The 19,779-nt window shown below is 41.6% G+C and overlaps 1 protein-coding gene across 4 annotated transcripts in view; it reads left to right on the forward strand.

Annotated features, from left to right (window-relative positions):
- The window catches only part of WAS (WASP actin nucleation promoting factor), a 34,482-nt gene extending 17,353 nt beyond the window's left edge, over positions 1 to 17,129 (forward strand). Inside the window, exons 5-12 of one of the 4 annotated variants that reach the window (XM_072431343.1) lie at positions 5,189 to 5,230; positions 5,303 to 5,353; positions 5,817 to 6,000; positions 6,601 to 6,643; positions 7,460 to 7,613; positions 11,303 to 11,664; positions 15,456 to 15,570; positions 16,897 to 17,129. In XM_072431343.1, coding sequence (XP_072287444.1) covers positions 5,189 to 5,230; positions 5,303 to 5,353; positions 5,817 to 6,000; positions 6,601 to 6,643; positions 7,460 to 7,613; positions 11,303 to 11,664; positions 15,456 to 15,570; positions 16,897 to 16,952 — 1,007 coding nt within the window. In that variant the 3' untranslated portion in view covers positions 16,953 to 17,129. Of the gene's footprint in view, positions 1 to 5,188; positions 5,231 to 5,302; positions 5,354 to 5,816; positions 6,001 to 6,600; positions 6,644 to 7,459; positions 7,614 to 10,312; positions 11,665 to 15,455; positions 15,571 to 16,896 lie in introns of those variants that run through there. The other 3 variants (XM_072431344.1, XM_072431345.1, XM_072431346.1) reach the window with 3 other exon arrangements.
- The last annotated feature ends 2,650 nt before the right edge of the window (positions 17,130 to 19,779 follow it).

Below are 19,779 nucleotides of genomic sequence, written 5' to 3' on the forward strand. Positions count from 1 at the left end.
TTGTCAATGCACTACACTCACCTCTAGGTGCCAGTTACCAATGCAGTGCCCGCTCCGTCTCAGGGCCCACCGCCTCCTCCTGCTTCTGCTGCCGCCAGTCAGTGCTCCATTCTCTAAAATTGTACACTTCAGGGTGGCATTGATGATGCACTACACCCAGTTCTAGATGCCAGTTACCAATGTGGTCCACGCTCCATCTCAGGGACCACTGCCTCCTCCTGCTGTTGCTGCTGCAACCTGTCAGTACTTCTTTCACTAAAATTGTACACTTCGGGGTGGCATTGATGATGCACTACACCCAGCTCTAGATGCCAGTTACCAATGTGGTCCACGCTCCATCTCAGGGCCAACTGCCTCCTCCTGCTGTTCCTGTCAGTACTCTATTCACTAAAATTGTACTCTTCTGGGTGGCTTTGATGATACACTGGACCTGATTTATTAAAGCTCTCCAAGGCTGGAGAGGATACACTTTCATCAGTGAAGCTGGGTGATCCAACAAACCTGGAATGGATTTCTTCAAAATTGTTTGCTATTTGCTAGCAAATGTTTTCAATCCTGGTCAGATCCATTCCAGGTTTGCTGGATCTTCCAGTTTACTGATGAAAGTGTTTTCTCTCCAGCCTTGGAGAGCTTTAATAAATCAGGTCCACTACATCCGGCACTAGATGCCAGTTACCAATGCGGTCCCTGCTTCCTCTTAGGGCCCACCTCCTCCTCCTCCTACTGTTGCTGCTGCCTGTCAGTACTCCATTCACTAAAATTGTATTACACACTTCTGGGTGGGTGGCATTGTCAATGCACTATACCCAACTCTAGATCCCAGTTACCAATACGGTCCCGCTCCGTCTCAGGGCCTACTGCCTCATCCTCCTGCTGTTGCTGCCACCTGTCAGTACTCCATTCACTAAAATTGTATTACACACTTCTGGATGGAATTGACAATGCATTACACCCAGCTCTAGATGCCAGTTACCAATGCAGTGCCTGCTTTGTCTCAGGGCCCACGGCCTCCTCCTCCTGCTGCTGCTACCGCCTGTAAGTACTCCATTCGCTAAAATTGTACATTTCTGGATTGCATTGACGATGCACTACACCCAGCTCTAGATGCCAGTTACCAATGCAGTCCCTGCTCCGTCTTCGGGAGACACCGCCTCCTCCTCCTGCTTTTGCTGCTGCCTGTCAGTACTCCATTATATAAAATTGTATTACACACTTCTGGGTGGGTGGCATTGTCAATGCATTACACCCAACTCTAGATGTCAGTTACCAATACGATCCCCGCTCAGTCTCAGGGCCTACCGCCTCCTCCTCCTGCTTTTGTTGCTACCTGTCAGTACTCCATTATATAAAATTGTATTACACACTTCTGGGTGGGTGGCATTGTCAATGCATTACACCCAGCTCTAGATGCCAGTTACCAATACGGTCCCCGCTCAGTCTCAGAGCCTACCCCCTCATCCTCCTGCTGTTGCTTCCACCTGTCAGTACTCCATTCACTAAAATTGTATTACACACTTCTGGGTGGCAATGACGATGCACTACACCCAGCTCTAGATGCCAGTTACCAATGCGGTCCGCACTCCTTCTCAGGGAGCCACTACCTCCTCCTCCTGCTTTTGCTGCTACCTGTCAGTACTCCATTCACTAAAATTGTATATCACACGTCTGGGTGGGCGGCATTGTCAATGCATTACACCCAGCTCTAGATGCCAGTAATCAATACGGTCCCCGCTCAGTCTTAGGGCCTACCGCCTCCTCCTCCTGCTTTTGCTGCCGCCTGTCAGTACTACATTTACTAAAATTGTACACTTCTGGGTGGCATTGATGAAGCACTACACCCAGGTCTACATGCCAGTTACCAATGCAGTCCCCGCTCCATCTCAGGACCCACCGCCTCCTCCTGCTGTTGCTGCTGCCACCTGTCAGTACTTCATTCACTAAAATTGTACACTTTGGGGTGGCATTGATGATGCACTACACCCAGCTCTAGAAGCCAGTTACCAATGTGGTCCACGCTCCATCTCAGAGCCCACTGCCTCCTTCTGTTGCTGGTTCTGCCTGTCAGTACTCCATTCACTAAAATTTTATTACACACTTCTGGGTGGGTGGCATTTGTCAATGCACTACACCCAGCTCTAGATGCCAGTTACCAATGCAGTGCCCGCTCCGTCTCAGGGTCCACCGCCTCTTCCTTCTCCTACTGCCGCCACCTGTCAGTACTCCATTCTCTAAAATTGTACACTTCTGGGTGGCATTGACGATGCAATACACCCGGCTCTAGATGCCAGATACCAATATGATCTTCGGTCCCTCTCAGAGCCCCCTGCCTCCTCCTGCTGCTGCTGCCGCCTGTCAGTGCTCCATTCACTAAAATTGTACACTTCTGGGTGGCATTGATGATACACTACACCAAGCTCTAGATGCCAGTTACCAATTCGGTTCCCACTCCTTCTCAGGGCCCACCGCCTCCTTCTCCTGCTGTTGCTGCCTGTCAGTACTCTAGTCACTAAAATTGTACACTTCTGGGTAGCATTGACGATGCACTACAACCAGCTCTAGATGCCAGTTACCAATGCGGTCCACGATCCGTCTCATGAGCCACCGTCTCCTCTTGCTGCTGCTGCCTTTTAGTATTCCATTCACTAAACTTGTATTACACACTTCTGGGTGGCATTGACGATGCACTACACCCAGCTCTCCATGACTCTTACCAATGCGGTCTCCCTGGCGATAGCTGACCAGAGGCCACACACTGCTACTGCTCTCACTGACCCACGCTCCGTCTCTGGTCCTCCATCCCTTTGCCTAAAGTCACCGCGCTACTTGTCCGCAACTTTATGGGTGGCATTCCTAACACGTCATCCAGGTCATGAAGCCAGCCAGCAAATAAAAATTATTATTAAACAGGATTTATATAGCGTAAACAAATTATATATATAAATTAAATAGGGGTGTGTACTATAAATAGCAATGCATTCTTCTGCTAATTTGATAGCAGAGACTGTTGCTAGTGGGTTGAGTTCAATTTCTCAATGTCCTAATGTTTATGCTGCCTTCTGGACTCCCTCCATTATGCAAAAATCCTATTTGCCTGCTTTCACTTTGCCTGCCGTTTTCTTGAAAACCACAAGGTCTTTTGGAACTTTTGTATTTCTCCCTTGTTTTCACAATTCACCTACACATACCTAGCAAATTTGGTGGTTCTAACAAGTATAGGGTTTACTATTAATGTTTAAAATCAGCCCTTAAAGTTTTTGCGAGCCTCTCAGAGGCTTTCTCGCTCATCCCTAGTGACTACTTAACTTGACCAGGTAACTTTTTGGATACTATGTAAACTGTATAATTATGTAGGAAACCAAAATGTATCAATACATAATTAGGATTTAAACTGAAAACCTCTGAGCCGCAAACCTCTTTCTTTTGTCTCTCATAACCAAAGAGGTGGCTCCCTTACATATATACCGTATTTTTCGGACCATTAGACGCTCCGGACTATAAGACGCACCAGGTTTTCCGCACGGGAAAACAAAGTAAAAAAATATGCATTCGGACCATAAGACGCACCCTGATTTTCCCCCCACTTTAGGGGGAAAAAAAGTGCGTCTTATGGTCCGAAAAATACGGTACCTAAAAAAATATTTGCAAGTTGAAAGCTAGTGAAAGTTTTATACCTTTTTACTCTCATTAATACACAATTTCAACTGTGTGCTCATATTCTTCTTGCGGCCAAGGAAATGATAGCTAAAAATTGGAAGAAATAAAGTCCAATAAAGTGGTGTCATGTATTGATAACACATTTCTCAATGAGAAACTGTCTAGTGTTTTAAATGACAAGAGAAATTCTTTATAATATGGGAACCATGGCAAGTACATTCCTTGCCCAATGTACCCCTAGTGTGAATTTAACAGGGAAGTTACGTTTTCTACAAGCTTGGATGGGAATATCTTTCCCCCAGGTTTCCCTTTACCCTTTGTTCTTTCGGTCTGTTTTTTTTTTTTTGTTGTTAACTGGTTATTCATATTTTATATGTGCCTGCTAATGTGGGCGGAGTTCTGTTTATGTCTGTTCAATTAAAATGCACTCATATGCAATATTGTTATTGCGCCATTTGATTGAAAAAATGTACGCATGTTTATCTGTAAATGCAATTATATTTTCCCTTTTTTCTGTACTGTAAAAAAATCAATAAAAATCAATTAAAGAATTCTTTGGTGATCTGCGGCTCTGGCTGATCCGCCCCCCCCACGGGTTTAGGAGAAGGACCCCGCTGGGGGGGCCCACCGGCCAGAGCCACAGACCATGTCTCCCGTATATAATTGCAGGCTCAGGGTGGTGGGCGGGGGTTGTCTCCCTGAACACAACCCACCCACTCCCCTATCGCAAGCTCAGACCTGCGGATGGGAGAGTGGGCAGGTTCTGGTATCATGATGTCATCCTGATGTCACTCAAAGGGGAAGTTTCTTCCCCTTTGAGGGACATATAGGCAGGGGTGTAGTGGGGCAGGCACGTTTACATAACAATGATACGCATGCGTGCTTGCCATGGATAGTACTGTGCCCCCTCTTCCTTTTTTTTACGACTACACCCCTAGACTAAACTCTGGAAGCTGTGCCAAAAAAAAGGCTGCAAAAGGGCAAAAAAATAGTTTTTGGCAATTAATGTGGTCTCCCTGCTGCTGATCTTTCCCTATAGCTAACTCCTCATGCCTTGTTTTGCACTGTGTTTCTGTTTCTGAGTTTTGCTTCCTCCTATTAGAAGCTCCAGCAAGAAAAACTGTGATTAGTACAAGAGAAACATCATCATATAATACTCCAAATCTCCTAAAAAATAGCAGTTAGGGGGAGCAGGGACTTAGATGATATCACACTACAAATACCGCGCTGTGAGGGTGTAGGTGCAGGAGTGCCCAAGTACACTCACATACCAAAAAGTGCTTTTTACACAAAAAAATCAGGGTTTTGATTACGCACAGTATATATTTCTATGTTTTCCCTGTAAAAGAGCTGACCTTCACCTTCTGATTTTAGTTCCATTTTCAACAAAAAGTCCAGTAATGCTGATAAGTGTTATACTTCATCTTCTAGTTTGTCAATATCATTCTAACTGTTTTCCCGAAATAATAAGTTTTCTCTATATAAAAGAGCAATACAAAGCATCCCTGACATATGTTTTTTTTTGTACTTGCAGACAAACGCCAGAATTTGCCACCACCTCCTCCTGTGACAGATGGTAAGTTTGTACATTTCTTTCTGTCTGATTGTTAGGTTAATTCCTAAATAATTCCATCTCTGCTACTTTTAGATAGAAGAAGCACCTTGCCCCTACCGCCAACCCCTGCACCAGTCTCCAATGGTATGTTCCAAACATATATATAAATAGGCCAGTTTAGTAATTTTATATGCTTTCTACCAATGATGAATGCATTGCAAATTTGAAATCTAGGAGCCCAAGTACAGAGATTTCAAAAAAACTGACCATACTGTCCTATTGTACAATATCAATTAGATATACTGTTACCAAGTAGTCCAATTACTTGCCTAGGTGTGTCTAATATTACAAAATTTTGGTATCTCTAAATAGGTTTGTACAGATTGTATTGTGTCGTGCCAGCCTAATACAGTCCCTGGGAAATCTAAAACTATCCGGTGATCTGACGTGCAAACATATACCAAATTCTGATCAGTCAATTTTGGATAGACGGATCATTTAAATTTAAATTTTAATTAAAAGAATGACTTGTCCCAGTCTTTTCTTTGCATATGAGGGTTTCACTAAGTCTGATTTATATATAATCATATAATCGTTTTCACCCGAGGTCCTTCAAGTCCACTGCACCAAATCCCTACTGCCAACCTTAGCATGTCTGCCATTAACATCCAAAATCCAGACATCACTTCTGCCAGATACAGGGCTCTGCCTACTCCCTCTGACAAGTCCAAGAACAAAAAAGGAAAGAAGAAGTTCTCTAAGGCCGATATTGGTGCACCTAGTGGCTTTAAGTAAGTACAAATGACAAAATCTGATACTAAAACTTTCAGTTTTACATCAACTTGGACATATTATAACATTATTAAGTTTTCATATATCAAGCATGACAAAATGGTTAGTTCCAATTACTTTAAAGTATATCTGTCACCTATATGTGCTGCAGGACTTAGTTGTGAGTATTCTCTTGCCCCTATACAAAGTCCATACATATCTGTCAATCCTGACACTGAAAGAAGTTCATTCCAATTCATTCTGAATTCAAAGTAAAGTTGCCACCCTTATATAGGCTAAGCCTGATTGCATTAGAATAGAATGCCACTTATGTATCTTGTCAATCAACACCTGGCCACACCTTGCTCTGTCCATTGTTTTAGATTGATGGCACTGCCTCCGCTGCTAAAACTCTCCCACTATGAGCTGCAGTGTCTGAGAAGGGGAGCATGAAGGCTTTGGCTCAAACAGGAAATGTAAAAAGAAAAATTTTCTCTTACTTACTGTGTGCTAACTGCAGTTAGTCCCTTTCTTCCTATGCCCTATCTTTTACATCACCATTACTGAGGTTTTTGTTTTTTTGTCTTTTCTGATTCACATGAATGCTTTGCTTTTCATAGGCACGTGAGTCACATTGGCTGGGATCCTAATAACGGTTTTGATGTAAGTATATCAGAGGTTGGACAAAGTCGTCACCCTTCATGTCCAAGTGGAGTCCCAAGTTATTAACACCAAGTCTCAAGTCACCAAGCATTCTTCCAAGTCGAGTCCCAAGTCAAGTCACTTCATTTATTAAGTTGTTTGCAAGTCGTACTTAGTCTGTTATAATGCCTTCCCCCCCGCATTTCCTGCATACTAAGTCCACTATGTTCAGCTTTCTTAGCTGACAGCTGACGAGTATGGGGAGGAAGGCAGTGAGTTTCTGTAACACCCCCTTCCTCCCTGCCCCCTTCAGCTGTCAGAGGAGAAAGCCATGAACTTAGAATTCAAAGAAGGCAGGGAGGAAGGCTGTGTTACAGAAGACTCACTGCAAGTCGAGTCGAAAGTCGCTGGACAAAACCCCCAAGTTAAGTTGCAAGTGGTTTATTAGGTGACTTATGTCAGACTCAAGTCCAAGTTGTGCGACTCGAATTCCAACCTCTAAAGTATATACAGCAATATACTGTAGATCAGTATAACACTGTACAAATATTTCCCCTGAAATGTCCAGACAGTAGTAAAAAGGAAAATCAGCCACAGTGATACAGTTTATAAATTCTCTAAAATATATCCAAAATAAAGTAACAACATATTTTTGGGTATGAGGCATCAACATAAATTTTAGGAACCCTGAACAACATAAATAAAAAGCCCAGCTATCCCTACCCCCTCCACCAATTGCCCTTTTTCATATCCTGTTTATCTCTCTGCTCAGTGCGCCCATTTTAGGATTCAGCTCCCAAACCAACACCCCAAATGGTCACATTTATTTCTTTTCAGGTGAATGCTCTGGACCCTGAACTGAGGAACCTCTTTTCTCAAGCAGGAATCAGTGAGGCACAACTTAAGGATGCAGAGACATCCAAACTGATCTATGACTTTATTGAGCAGCATGGAGGAGTTGAAGCTGTGAAACAGGAAATGAGGATGGGAGGTAGGATTTAAAGACTCCTAATAAGACCAAATGAAAAAAGGATAAACACGCAGATCGAACGACCAATTTGTGCTCAGCTAACTGGTCCGATCATTTTTCTGATCAGTGATCGATTAGTCACCAGTTCTAAAACATGGAACACATTGGGTCTGACTTATAAAAGCTCCTAAGAATGGAAAAGATAGACTATCGTGGGAGAACCTAGGTGGTCCAGCAAACCTAATCTTGTCCAGGATTGAAAACATTTGCCAACTAATAGCAAATGATTTTTAAGAAACCCAATCTAGGTTTAATGGATTTTCCAGATTCTCCCATGATTGAAAGACTATCTTCGCCAGTCTTGGAAAGCTTTAATAAATCAGGCCCATTGTGTTCAATATTTACCTTTCAAATATTTGATCAATTGTTCATGCACATGATGTTTACAGATGTTTACATTCAATGTTTACCAACATGTTCAATCCTTACATATCTGATCGAGGCCAATTATTTGCCTATGATTGGTTGATTTACCAAAATGTTATTCTGATTATTTATTTGGATTGGAAATCAAATGGAAAATGAAAATCAGCTAATTTGTACTAGACTTTAGATCAGAGGTCGGCAAACTCCGGCCTTTAGGCCAGATATGGGCTAGCCGGTAGTTTGTTCCGGCCTAACGCCCCCTCGCTGATCCGACCTAATCCTGGTCAGCCACCCGTGTCAGAGCCGGAACAAGATACCGGAGCCAAAGCCGCCGGAGCTCCGGAGTCGCATGTGGCTCTTGAGCATCCGTGTTGTGGCTCCCTTCTCTATTTACCGCAGCCAGTGTTAACACTTTCGCACCTGGGGTAAATGGGGAACATTCCCTCTTCTCTGTATGCATTGGAGAAAGGAGGGATTTCTGTTCAGGTGGGGGCAGAGCCATTAGGGTGGGACTTGAGAGAGGGTCTGGCCCAGTGTGCTCCTGCCTACCCTTGAAATGGCCTAGTGGCCAAAAAAGTTTGCTGACCTTTGCTTTAGATGAAGGCATAATTCAAAGGTTCATCCCTGGGCTAGGCTTTTTCAGGCTGGGTACTGTAAAAATAAAATAAATGGGCATTTTGCCAAAAGCCCTGCAAGTACGATAAAATATTTGTTATTGTACTGGAAATGCACTAAGCTCTATCTGTTTTTGGACTGATTACCTGTAGCACATTTGTGGATTGGTTGAAGTTAGACCCTCCCAGTTTTATTAAAAAAACATATCCACTATAATTTAAGCACAGATCAGTGGTTCACCACCTATTCTTAAGTTGTGATACAAAAATAAGCCTTCAGATCTCTGTGACACATAGCATAAATACATTTTTAAAAATAAATGAATTACTAATTATGTTGAAATGGTTTTATAAAATAATACTATCCTGAATAAATAAGGCAGAGAGCGTGTGACTCCAATGTACATATCCTGCCAATCTGAAATGAATATAGTGATTAGCCCTGTCTAGTGTTCCCAGTAATTACCAATATAGAGATCAGTTCTGTCCAGTGTTCCCACAGCTAACATCGTCTCAAGCAATCAATAATGCAAATTTTTATGACCCCATCAGTCCCAAGTGCAGATTTTAATACCCCCAGTAGTCACCAGTGTCCATGTCAGTGGCCCCAGCAGTCACCAATGCAAATGTCAGGTCCCCACAGCTCACAGTGTCTCGAGCAATCTCTAATATAGATTGTCACCGGCAGTCATCAATGCAAATTTCAGTGTATCCAGCAATCAACAGTATAGTTCACAGTGTCCCCAGTAGCCCCAGTGCAAAGTCCAGGTAACCCCACAGTGTGCCCAACACTGACTCTGCTATTGCACAGTTAAAGTAAAGATTTAGTGGACACAGGTCCCGTTTTGTCCATTTTTTCTCCCCTAGGCCAGGAGCTTGTGCCCCTCATTCCACCAGCATACAAGTTACAAAACTAAAGCTATCATTGAGTGCTGGCCTGTCAAATATTGCTCCCAGTTCACCATTTATGTGTTCTGTCAGTAATAGGTAAACTATAAATCTTTAGTACAAAAAAATGTTTAATTAGGTTATGTTTACAAAAGTGAAAAAAAGGTTTTTGCAGAAAAAAAAATCTTAAGTAGTTGCAGGTCTTTTTTAGTTTTAACAATAACTTTGTTTGCACTCTTGTATCTGACAGACTGTTGGAAACTGACCATGGGTAAGGTCATAACACATACCTGGTTTAACATATAACATACATGTAGTGTGTCGCACCAATTGGGAATACCTGGCATAAACACTAATTGACTTGTAGTTCCAAGAATTGGGAGAGCTAGGTAGGAGAGCTCTTTAACTATAAAGTTCCATTTTTTAAATCTGGGTTCAGGCAGAGCTTTATTGCAGAATGCAATAGACGATGTTCTACCTGCATTTGGAATTCTCACCTGCCTGTTCTCCATCTCTACTGTCAAAATTCACTGAACTGCGCGTGACCAGCTCAGCGTTGGTTGCCAGGATATCTGGCACATCCCGGCTTCCCCTGCAGGTGCCAGGACTGAATTATTTTTACATCAATCAAATTAGCCGGTCAATCAAAATGACCAAAGATTAAAACTAGGAAGGGAAGAAAGAAGATTGCGACACCTAAAACAGAATGGAGACAGGTTATTGTGTGTACATTGGGTTTAATTCCACATTAAAACGGAACTAAACAAAAAACACTTGCCTTTAATTCTGCAGATCCTTCGATCCCTCCCGAGATGACCTTGATTGAATTCTGCACCTGCCTGTGCCACCATCTTCTTCGGTCTTCTTCCTTCTTCTGGCTACATCATCTGATCTCGCACTGCACTGGCGCAAGATTGGGTGAGGTAACCTGCTGTAAAAGGGTAAAAAAAAGAGTGCTGATCTCACTGCGAATGGGTGATATCACCATTTTTTCCCCCAATGTAGGAAAAAGCCCCTTCTGGGCATGCCTAATCTGTAGCTAGGAGCCTCCTGGGATGCGTGATGTATGTATTCCAGGAGGCTCTGCACTCTCATTCTGTCTTTATTGCCAAAGTGATAAAAACAGAAGGAGAGGGGATTCACTCTTTTTTTATAAAAGGGTTGTCTACCCTTTTATGTAAAGTAAAACTTGATAGCTCAATATTACTATCAAGATCAACTTTTTTCTTTTTATTGCGTTTAAAGAACAGATATACCAAAAAGCTTTTAATATCTTTAATTTTTCACAATCCAAATAGGAGCAATAAGAGAAGTTCATTGTTAGGGTTCACACTTTCAATTTGAGAAAACATGGACAAGTTGAAGTATTCTTTTGGTCTCTTCTGCCTTGTGTTGTCAATACTAAAAATGTACCAGCTTCAGGCCTTAAGTGCTTGCTGAAATCCAACATTTTCTGCACTCCTTGAGCAAGCATTGAACTAAAACACATGTAAACTTTACAAGTAACAAGTTCCTTCAAGAAATGAAAGTATTAACATTCACTGCAATGACTGAGTACATATTTATTGCTTGAAAAATTCAAAATTTGTCAGATGATAGTGATGACTTATATAATACTAAATAGTGTTGGGTGCCAAGTATAAAAAAAACCTTCCTGTTCTCTGTTCTGCTTTATCAATCTGATTTCAATCATCCTGACCCTTGACCAGGTAGAACACTTATTGGAGGGTTTTAAATTAGAAATAATACATTTTAGTGTCTATTGATATTCTTTCTCTGCAGATTCTGCCCCTCCACCTCCACCCTCCCGCAATGCCCCATTGCCACCTCCACCATCCCAAGGAAGAAATAGAACTGGACCTTTGCCTCCTCCACCAGCCAGGTCTGGAGGTCCTCCGCCACCTCCTCCTTCTCGAACCACTCCACCTCCACCTTCTGGTTCACCAAGGGCACCTCCACCACCTCGAGCAAATGCTGGTGCACCTCCTCCCCCGCCTCCACCACCTCCACCAGCACCGCAACCACAAATGAGTGGTGGTCCTCCACCACCACCTGGTATAGTAAGCCCAGTTACTCAGCCCTCCGCGCCTGCTGGGAGAGGGGCTCTTCTGGACCAGATAAGACAGGGGATCCAGCTGAACAAGGTAAGGAAAAGTGGAAGTTATTATTTTTTGTTCTGACTTGTGACACTGTAGAGCTGGAATTCTATAATCTTTAACAACTATAATCCTATCTGTCAATGTACTTCCAGAATTTGCAGATTTACAGACCTAAAACACACCTTCCAGCATTACCTGGCCACTAGACAGGACCATTTTATAATTTTATCAAACTCAGTACAAAAACCACATGATTAGGGCACAGTGGAAAGGTAAATAGGGGTAGGAAGAGGGGCTGCCTGGGGCCCCAAACTCTGGTAGAGGACATAGGGGATACTACTTGTCAGTGATGTTTATTGTAGGAGTATTTCGATTTTTTTCAAAACAGTGTCAAAATTACCAACATTGCCAACCTTCCAGGAATAAGGAATTTGCATGCATGCTCCCTGAACCTTGAAGTCTGTTTTTCTCAGTAAAAATACTATTACTGGTAATAAAGCCTTTTTTGTACAAAAGATTTCACTTAAGCCCTGGTTTGTGTTTTTGCACCTTTTTTAGTGTACATGTTGTTGGCCTGATTTATTAAAGCTCTCTCAACAGTGGTGAAGATAGACTATTGTGGGAGAAGCTAGGTTATTTAGCAAGCCTAAAAACATTTGACAACTGTTTGATCACCCAATTTCTCCCATGATAGTCTATCTTCACCAGTCTTGAAGAACTTTTTTTAAGTCAGGCCTATTATTTTTTATTTTACCAAGTAACAATCTAATATTCAGCACTGTACAATAAATATAGGCTGCAGATGACACCATAAAGGTAATTATTATTAGCACTCAATGACATTTCGAAATTAATTAGTTTTATAAAAGGAAATTTGACCAGGTCTTGTGATCTCTGGGAAGTCTCTCCTTCCTGACGTCTCACTCCTAGTTGGTGACAATGAGGGATGGGGCCAATAGAGAGGTAAGGAGAACTGAAAGACTAGAAAATAACAGCATACTGAAAAAATAGGGGTTTAGTAACTTTTGGAATGTTTCCAGTCTTTTAGTGCTAGCATACAATGCCTACTTCCAGTGTAAAAGAATGTGTCATAGTTTGCATTTGCTATAGGACAGTGGTGCCCAACCTTTTTTGATCTGGGGGCCGTGGTTGACATGGGGTAAAACTTGCAGGCCACAACGCAAATAAACATTAAAGATTTAATTTGAAAACTAAAAAAGTTTTGATTTAAAATAAAACAAAATTGAAATGTTTCTAGTTACCATAACTTACATGTACCAAATATAATAAATTACAAATCAAGAATCTCTGCAGTGTATACTTTCAGAGAAATGCAATTCATATGACAGATAGCCAACAAGAATCCTGCTCTTATTCTACAGATTTTGGGGTTCACAGAAGGTAAGTTGCCAGCTATGTGTGAAAGGGTAGCACAGTATGACTTTTAATATATAATATTAACCTCCCTAGCGGTAACCCCGAGTGTGACTCGGGGTAGAAAATAACTGCTGAAAGCGGTAACCCCAAGTCACACTCGGGGTAGGTAAACCTATGGGAGGGTTAGTAAATACAGAACTTAGCTGATGCGCCGGCGTCCCACGCCATTCATTGCGGCGATCCCTGTCTTTTTCCTTCTTCCACTGGAATTCCCGGTGACGTCGGTGCTTGTGTACGTTGCCGGCGGGGCGGGAAATTCAAAATCCATTTGTATTGCATTCAATACAAAATACTGTATTGAATGAAATATGTTGGATTTTTTTGTGTAAAAGTAGTACATTGCTTTCTTGAACATTTATTTTACAGTATAATATATTAGTATGAGTATATTAATTTTTTTTTTAATTAAAAAAAAAATAAAATATATATAAATTTTCAATTTATTTAATTTATTATTTTACATGATTTTGTGTTTCAAACTTTATTATACTCATACTATTATTTTATACTGTAAAAAAAATTTCATGAAAAACACTGGAACCGCTTTTAGAAATATAAATCCAGACAGAAATGTACCACTCTTACAGTTACATTTCCCTTTTCTTACAGTGTAATTGGGATTCAAAGAGAGTAGGAAGATAGCTATGTGTGACAGAGTAGGCATGATATATTGGGTATAACATTTTAATGGGGAAGGGGTGGAGGACAAAAGGAGTTTCCTGCTGGCTTCCACATTTCCAGTTGTCAACTTCCCTCTGTTTCAGTGAAATTGATGTTCACGAAATGTAAATGTCCAGCTTTGTGTAACAGACAGCTCGCCAGCCACTCAGTCCCTTGCACTGCAGCGTCAGCAGATTTGAATGCAGGCCGCAGTGAGCAGTATTTAGCGTCTCCCCCGAGCATGCTTGTGACGCCATATCTGGCAACTTGATATGTGTAGAGTTCCTAAATTTAGTTTAGTTGCAGCTCCTATGGTTCCCTGTGTGCCCTAAAATTTTCACATTTCTTTGACAGTCAGTAAAGGAGATATGAGGATTTTTACAGGGATAATGACAGCAGCATGGACACAGACACAGCTCTCATGGTGCTGCTGGTTTTATCTCACAGTACAAGGTGGGGGAACAGCCACAGCTGATTGCCAGGTCTATAGTACACACCCACTTTCTCCCTTTTCTGGCAGCGCGATCTTGACAGAAAAACATAAGAGATGCGCACGCCCCATCCCCTGCAAGACAACAAGCAGAGAGATTAGGGGGCCGGATCTGACAGCTCTGCAAGCCGGATGTGCCCCACAGGCTATAGGTTGGGCATCTTTGCCATAGGACAGTGGTCGCCAACCTTTTAGACCTCACAGACCATTAATTTCACAGACTCCAGATCCCGCAAGCACGGGGAGCCATGTGTCACTTAAGGGGGAAGACACATTTCCCCAGAATGTCTTCATGATGTCAGAACCTGCCCACTCGCCCATCCAGAGACACAACCTGCCCACTACCCGAGCCTGCAATCCATACTGAAGACATGGTCTGCGGCTCTGGCTGGGGGTGCACTGGCCAGAGCTGCAAACCACCAACATTTTCTTGATGTATATTTGTGAGAGAAGACTTAAGAGACATATACGATTTATGTTTTTAACCCATATTACTTTTTCTGCATCTGTGTACAAAAGTTACATAAAAACCTTTTTTTAAAAGAGGTGTTATGGTCATGATGAGGTCACACATATTTACCCATGCTCTCCGTATCTCTCTTTCTTCCACTTTATCCCACACAGATCTTCATAGAAATTTCTGTAACTAATATAAATTTTGTTTAACAAATAAATACTTTTGCAGGCATAACACAAAACTCAATCTTCAAATACTTAGGGCTCCATTTGTAAATAAATCATGTGACCTTATCACAAACATAAACTACATTAAAAAAAAATAGTAATGAGTTACAAATATGTTTTGGATTTGCTTTGGATTACCATTTAAAGAAATGAAAAATGCCAGGAGCTTGGTTATGTGACCTATGAAAATCCTGGCTCCTCTCTAAACAGAATTTTCTCTGCAATATTTCAAACTAGTCTTCTAGAGCAACCTAAAATGAATATATAACCCAAATATACAGGCAGCTACAAATTCTGACTGTCTAAAAAACTCAAGCTTGGCACTGCACCTAAAAATCCCATGTTGGAAACGAGCTTAAAATGATCCATACAGGAAAGTTACAATTTGTATATACTGTAAATGCAACTACCTACTCTCTTGGTCAACTCACCGTTCAAATGGGTGGATAAAGTTACCTCTCTCTGGCTGTGCATTTTATTTTCTTATGTCTAGGTTTATGACAGTTTCTGTTTAATTCAGTACTTTTTGACTAAGCAGGCTTTCTCCAATCATCCTTTTGAACAGGTAACAGAACCGATGGATATGCCATCATCTCCTCTTTCGCCATCTAGTTCTGAGGGCTTAGTGGGTGCACTAATGCATGTCATGCAGAAACGAAGCAAAGTAATCCATTCCTCGGGTAAGGCCTGATCACTGTGTATTAGATCCCCTCTGAAAAATCTTGTGCCCACACTGCAGTGCAGCCATTCTGAGAATGAGACACTTTAGGAAATAAAAAATATTACTCTGCTGTTAAGAAAAGCTGCCAAATCAGTCCTGGTTCTTTTGGCAATCTACAGGCTTGCATCTTTAGTTCTAAACAACGTAGATCACACAAAGACAATAATAAGATTAGAGTTACATTTTATTAAACAATGTTTCAGAAATTGTCTGGCTGTATCCTAAAAAGCAAGAAGTTAGTATTTTAGGAAGTGAGAACACTCTGCAAACCTTTTTAATAAAGATCTCCTTTTGCTCAGTGACACAGACATACAGTGTTTAGGTTACTTAGGATCCTGTAGTTTCAGTCATATCAGAAATATCAGAGGATGCTGAATTAAGCAGTAACTCGAGTCAGAAGTTGTTTCTCTGGATCTGTTACCAGTTACATTCTACATAATGCTTTTCGTGGAATTTGGCAATCATTTTAAATTTACATAAAGCCACCTGTGCACTGAATCGGTCAATTGGATTTAACAAAATCTAGTCCAGAAGAAAAGTTTATGGAGCCAACTCGAAAAATAGGATTGTAAACACTTTACCATATAAAACCAGCTAACAGAAATGTTCTGTGTTACCCCACATGCTCCAGATTCACAATTCTAAACTCCATTTGCAGGTTTGAATTGGGTTTAATGGCTAATAAAGGACTATAGGGCAATAAGGTAATGATTCAAACGATGCCTCCTAGAAAGAAGTGAAAAGGCAATAAAAAGTGAGGAAGGATTACAAACCCCTGCTTGTTTGTACTGCTACTACTAAGACAGAAAGCGATAGAAAGTTTCCAAAATAGGTACAAGCAGCAAAAAACACATTTTATGTTTTGTAATGTCAGCTATATCCATGTCAGCTTTTCCTTGCTTACATAAAAGACAGAGGGATGCTTACGTTGAGTTGATAAAACCTTGTTTGTTGGGCAAATACACATACATATATAAGATTTGTATCAGCCCAAACATTTATAGGCTTCTCTTTAACTGCCCTCCTTATCTATTGCAACCACACTTTCAAGGGATCAACAGGTTCATGTTTGCATGGCAATCGTAGCCAGAAAATAAATGGAAATCTCCACAAGAATGTCTCCGAAAGCAGTACAAAGCTGACAAAGGTTTTATTCCTTCTCCTTCAATTCATAACTAAAGACGTTTTGCTTGGTGATTTAAGAAGTTAATTTGTCCCTCACTTTGCTGCTATTTTTCTTCTACCTATTTTTCTCTCATCATTTTATTTGAACTTTCTGTTTCAGATGACGATGATGATGATCCAGGAGAGGATGATGATGATGATGAATGGGACGACTGAATCTTTGCCAGGCTCTGACTTGACCACTTGCCTTATATATATTATCTTGTGTTTTCTTCTTTATTGAGCATAAAAATTAATTTGCAGATCTGTGGGTCATACAACTTGAACTGAATATTGAGATCCATGATTTATAGCATGTTGTGATAAATAGAAATAAAATGGATTACCTAAAAATGACTCACAGAAATTACTAATTTCACAGTTAGAGTAAAATGGTAAAGTTCAACCGAATACTGAAATCATAATAGCCCTATTCTTGATTCTGCCTGCAGATTGGGAAATGTGAGCTTTCGTGCATGTACAATCCATGCTCTCATCCAAACATCAACTCTACCTAAAAATGGGGTAATGGGTTGGGAGAGTTGGGAAGTAAGCCACTATATTTTACCAGGGGAGAAAAACCATTGGGATGCTTGTAATTTTTCTTGTCTCTTAAAATCCAAGATGGCCTGGTGGAGCAAAAGTATCATTATCAACAAAACCAACCTTAAGATGCAGAAATTCATAACATAGAAGACAGACAAGATATCGAAAAATCAATCTACTAATGATCTCAAAAAATGAGAAAAACAGGCTATGAAGAATACAATATAGAAGAAACAATAATGTTAAAGTAATCTGCTCACCTCTGCATGCATTAAATAGGATAACAATTTGTGTAGTGCCCATTTCTGGAAGTGGAATTAGCATCTCTTAAAATCTCTAAGACTATGTACACACAGGTAATTTCACTTCTGTTCTAATAAAATAATTGGATCTGAAGTATATTTGAAGGGAAATCAGCAGCTGACTGATCAGAAGCGACCAGTTTTCAGGGTTTTTGTATATATGTGGATAGATGCATAAATTGGTAAATAGTGATCAAAAGTATAACAGTCATGTGTGTACAAATGGTAAGATCAAATCTGATCAGGATTCTGATCACTTGCTATTCAAAAGTATTCAAGACAAAACATAGGAGTGCTTTGGGATTTCCGACTGAATGATTACCAATCTGAATTTCTATCAAATCAGTTAGTTGAATACAAAATTAGCAATTGATCTGTTTATGTGTACTAGGCCTAAGTGTGTCAGTCTGATACATAGAGCATATCTAAATCATGGTTGGGAGCTCACCTGGATGTGACTAAGAACATTCCTGACTGTATACACCTGCCTTTATAGCCCACACAGCTTAGCAGACGAACACCACCAACTCACAGTACCCAACACAGGAGACTAAAAAGTGCTAAAACAGCAACCAAAATTGTAATAACATTTTATGAATATTAACTACCAATATGTTTGCAGCAAAACAAAAACTTCACATACAAATACATGAATCTTGACCTTCTTTTGCTTTTGTTTTTCCTGGTAAGCCAGCTCCAAATGGGCCTGTAACTCAACTTCACTAGCGTTTCTATTACCCTAGACCAGTGGGACCCAACCCTTTGTGGTTTAGGGGCCGCTGTTTAAATTGGGATAAAACTCGCAGGTCACAATGCAAATAGACATTAAAGATGTACCGTATTTTTCGGCGTATAAGACGCTCCGGCATATAAGACGCAGGGGGGGGGGGAGCCACAAGAGTCCCCCATTTATTCTACATTTCCCTTCCTCTACTGGTAAAAAGACAGGGTAGACAGGGTATGACAGGTATAATTTTTCATATCTTAAGATGGAGCTGTAATGATGAAATTTTATGGGGAGTTTGTCCTACACTTGAAGTCACATTTCCATTTTCTTACAGAGTAATTGGGGTTCATATAGAGTAAGGGGATAGCTAAGTGTTGCCAGGGATGTGGTCGCAAAAAAAGAAGAGGGGGCACAGTAGGTTCCCGCCCCACTACACCGCTGCCACTCAAAAGGGGACACTTACCCCAGAGTGACGTCATGATACCAGAACCCGCCCACTCTCCCATAGCAGGTCTGGAGAGTGGGCAGGTTGTTTTCAGAGAGACAACCCCGTCCACCACCCAAGCCTGTGATCAGTATGTGGGACATGGTCGGCAGCTCTGGCCAGTGCGCCCCCCCCCAGCGGGGTCCTCCTCCAGACCCCAAGGGGGGGTGGACCGGCCAGACCACTAATGACTTCATTGCATGCATGCCCACTCCCAATAAAAGTGAGGGCACATGTTCCCACTCATGCCTGCCCCACTACACCCCTGTGTGTGACAGGGTAGGCATGACATGATGGATATTTTAATGGGGAAGGGGAGGGGGGGACAAAAGGAGTTTTTTTACTGGCTTCCACATTTCCAGTTGCCAACATCCCCCTGTTCCAGAGAAATTTCTGTCGAGCTAAGTGTAACAGGCAGCTCGCCAGCCGCTTAGTCCCTTGCACTGTAGCGTCTGCAGATTTGACTGCAGCTGGCAGTGAGAGGTACTGAGCATCTCCCCCTAGGCAGGGTTCCATGGCATGAGGAAGGGTAACCCCCCCCCTCCTTAACCTTAACGCAGCCTTGAAGTTTATTTCTTTATTTCTATAATCAGTGAAAGAAAGAAAGAACCCCCGTTCTCTTTTTGTCCTGGTGACCATTACTACAAAGACAGAAAGTGAATGGGATATTGGACAGTACGGCTGGCTCAGAGGTTAGCAATCTGGCCTTTGCAGCACTAGGTCACAGGTTTGAATCTCAGCCAGAACACTATCTGCAAGGAGCTTGTTCTCCCAGTGTTTGCATGGGTTTTCTCCAGGTACTCTGGTTTCCGCCCACATTACAAAAACATGCAGTTAGGTAAATTGGCTTCCCCTCAAAAGTTGGCCTTGGACTGTATTATTGATATATGACTATGGTAGGGACATTAGGTTGTGAGCCCCTTTGAGGGACAGCTAGAGACTAAT

Source organism: Pyxicephalus adspersus, chromosome Z, assembly GCF_032062135.1.
Source record: "Pyxicephalus adspersus chromosome Z, UCB_Pads_2.0, whole genome shotgun sequence".
Taxonomy (NCBI): Eukaryota; Metazoa; Chordata; class Amphibia; order Anura; family Pyxicephalidae; genus Pyxicephalus; species Pyxicephalus adspersus.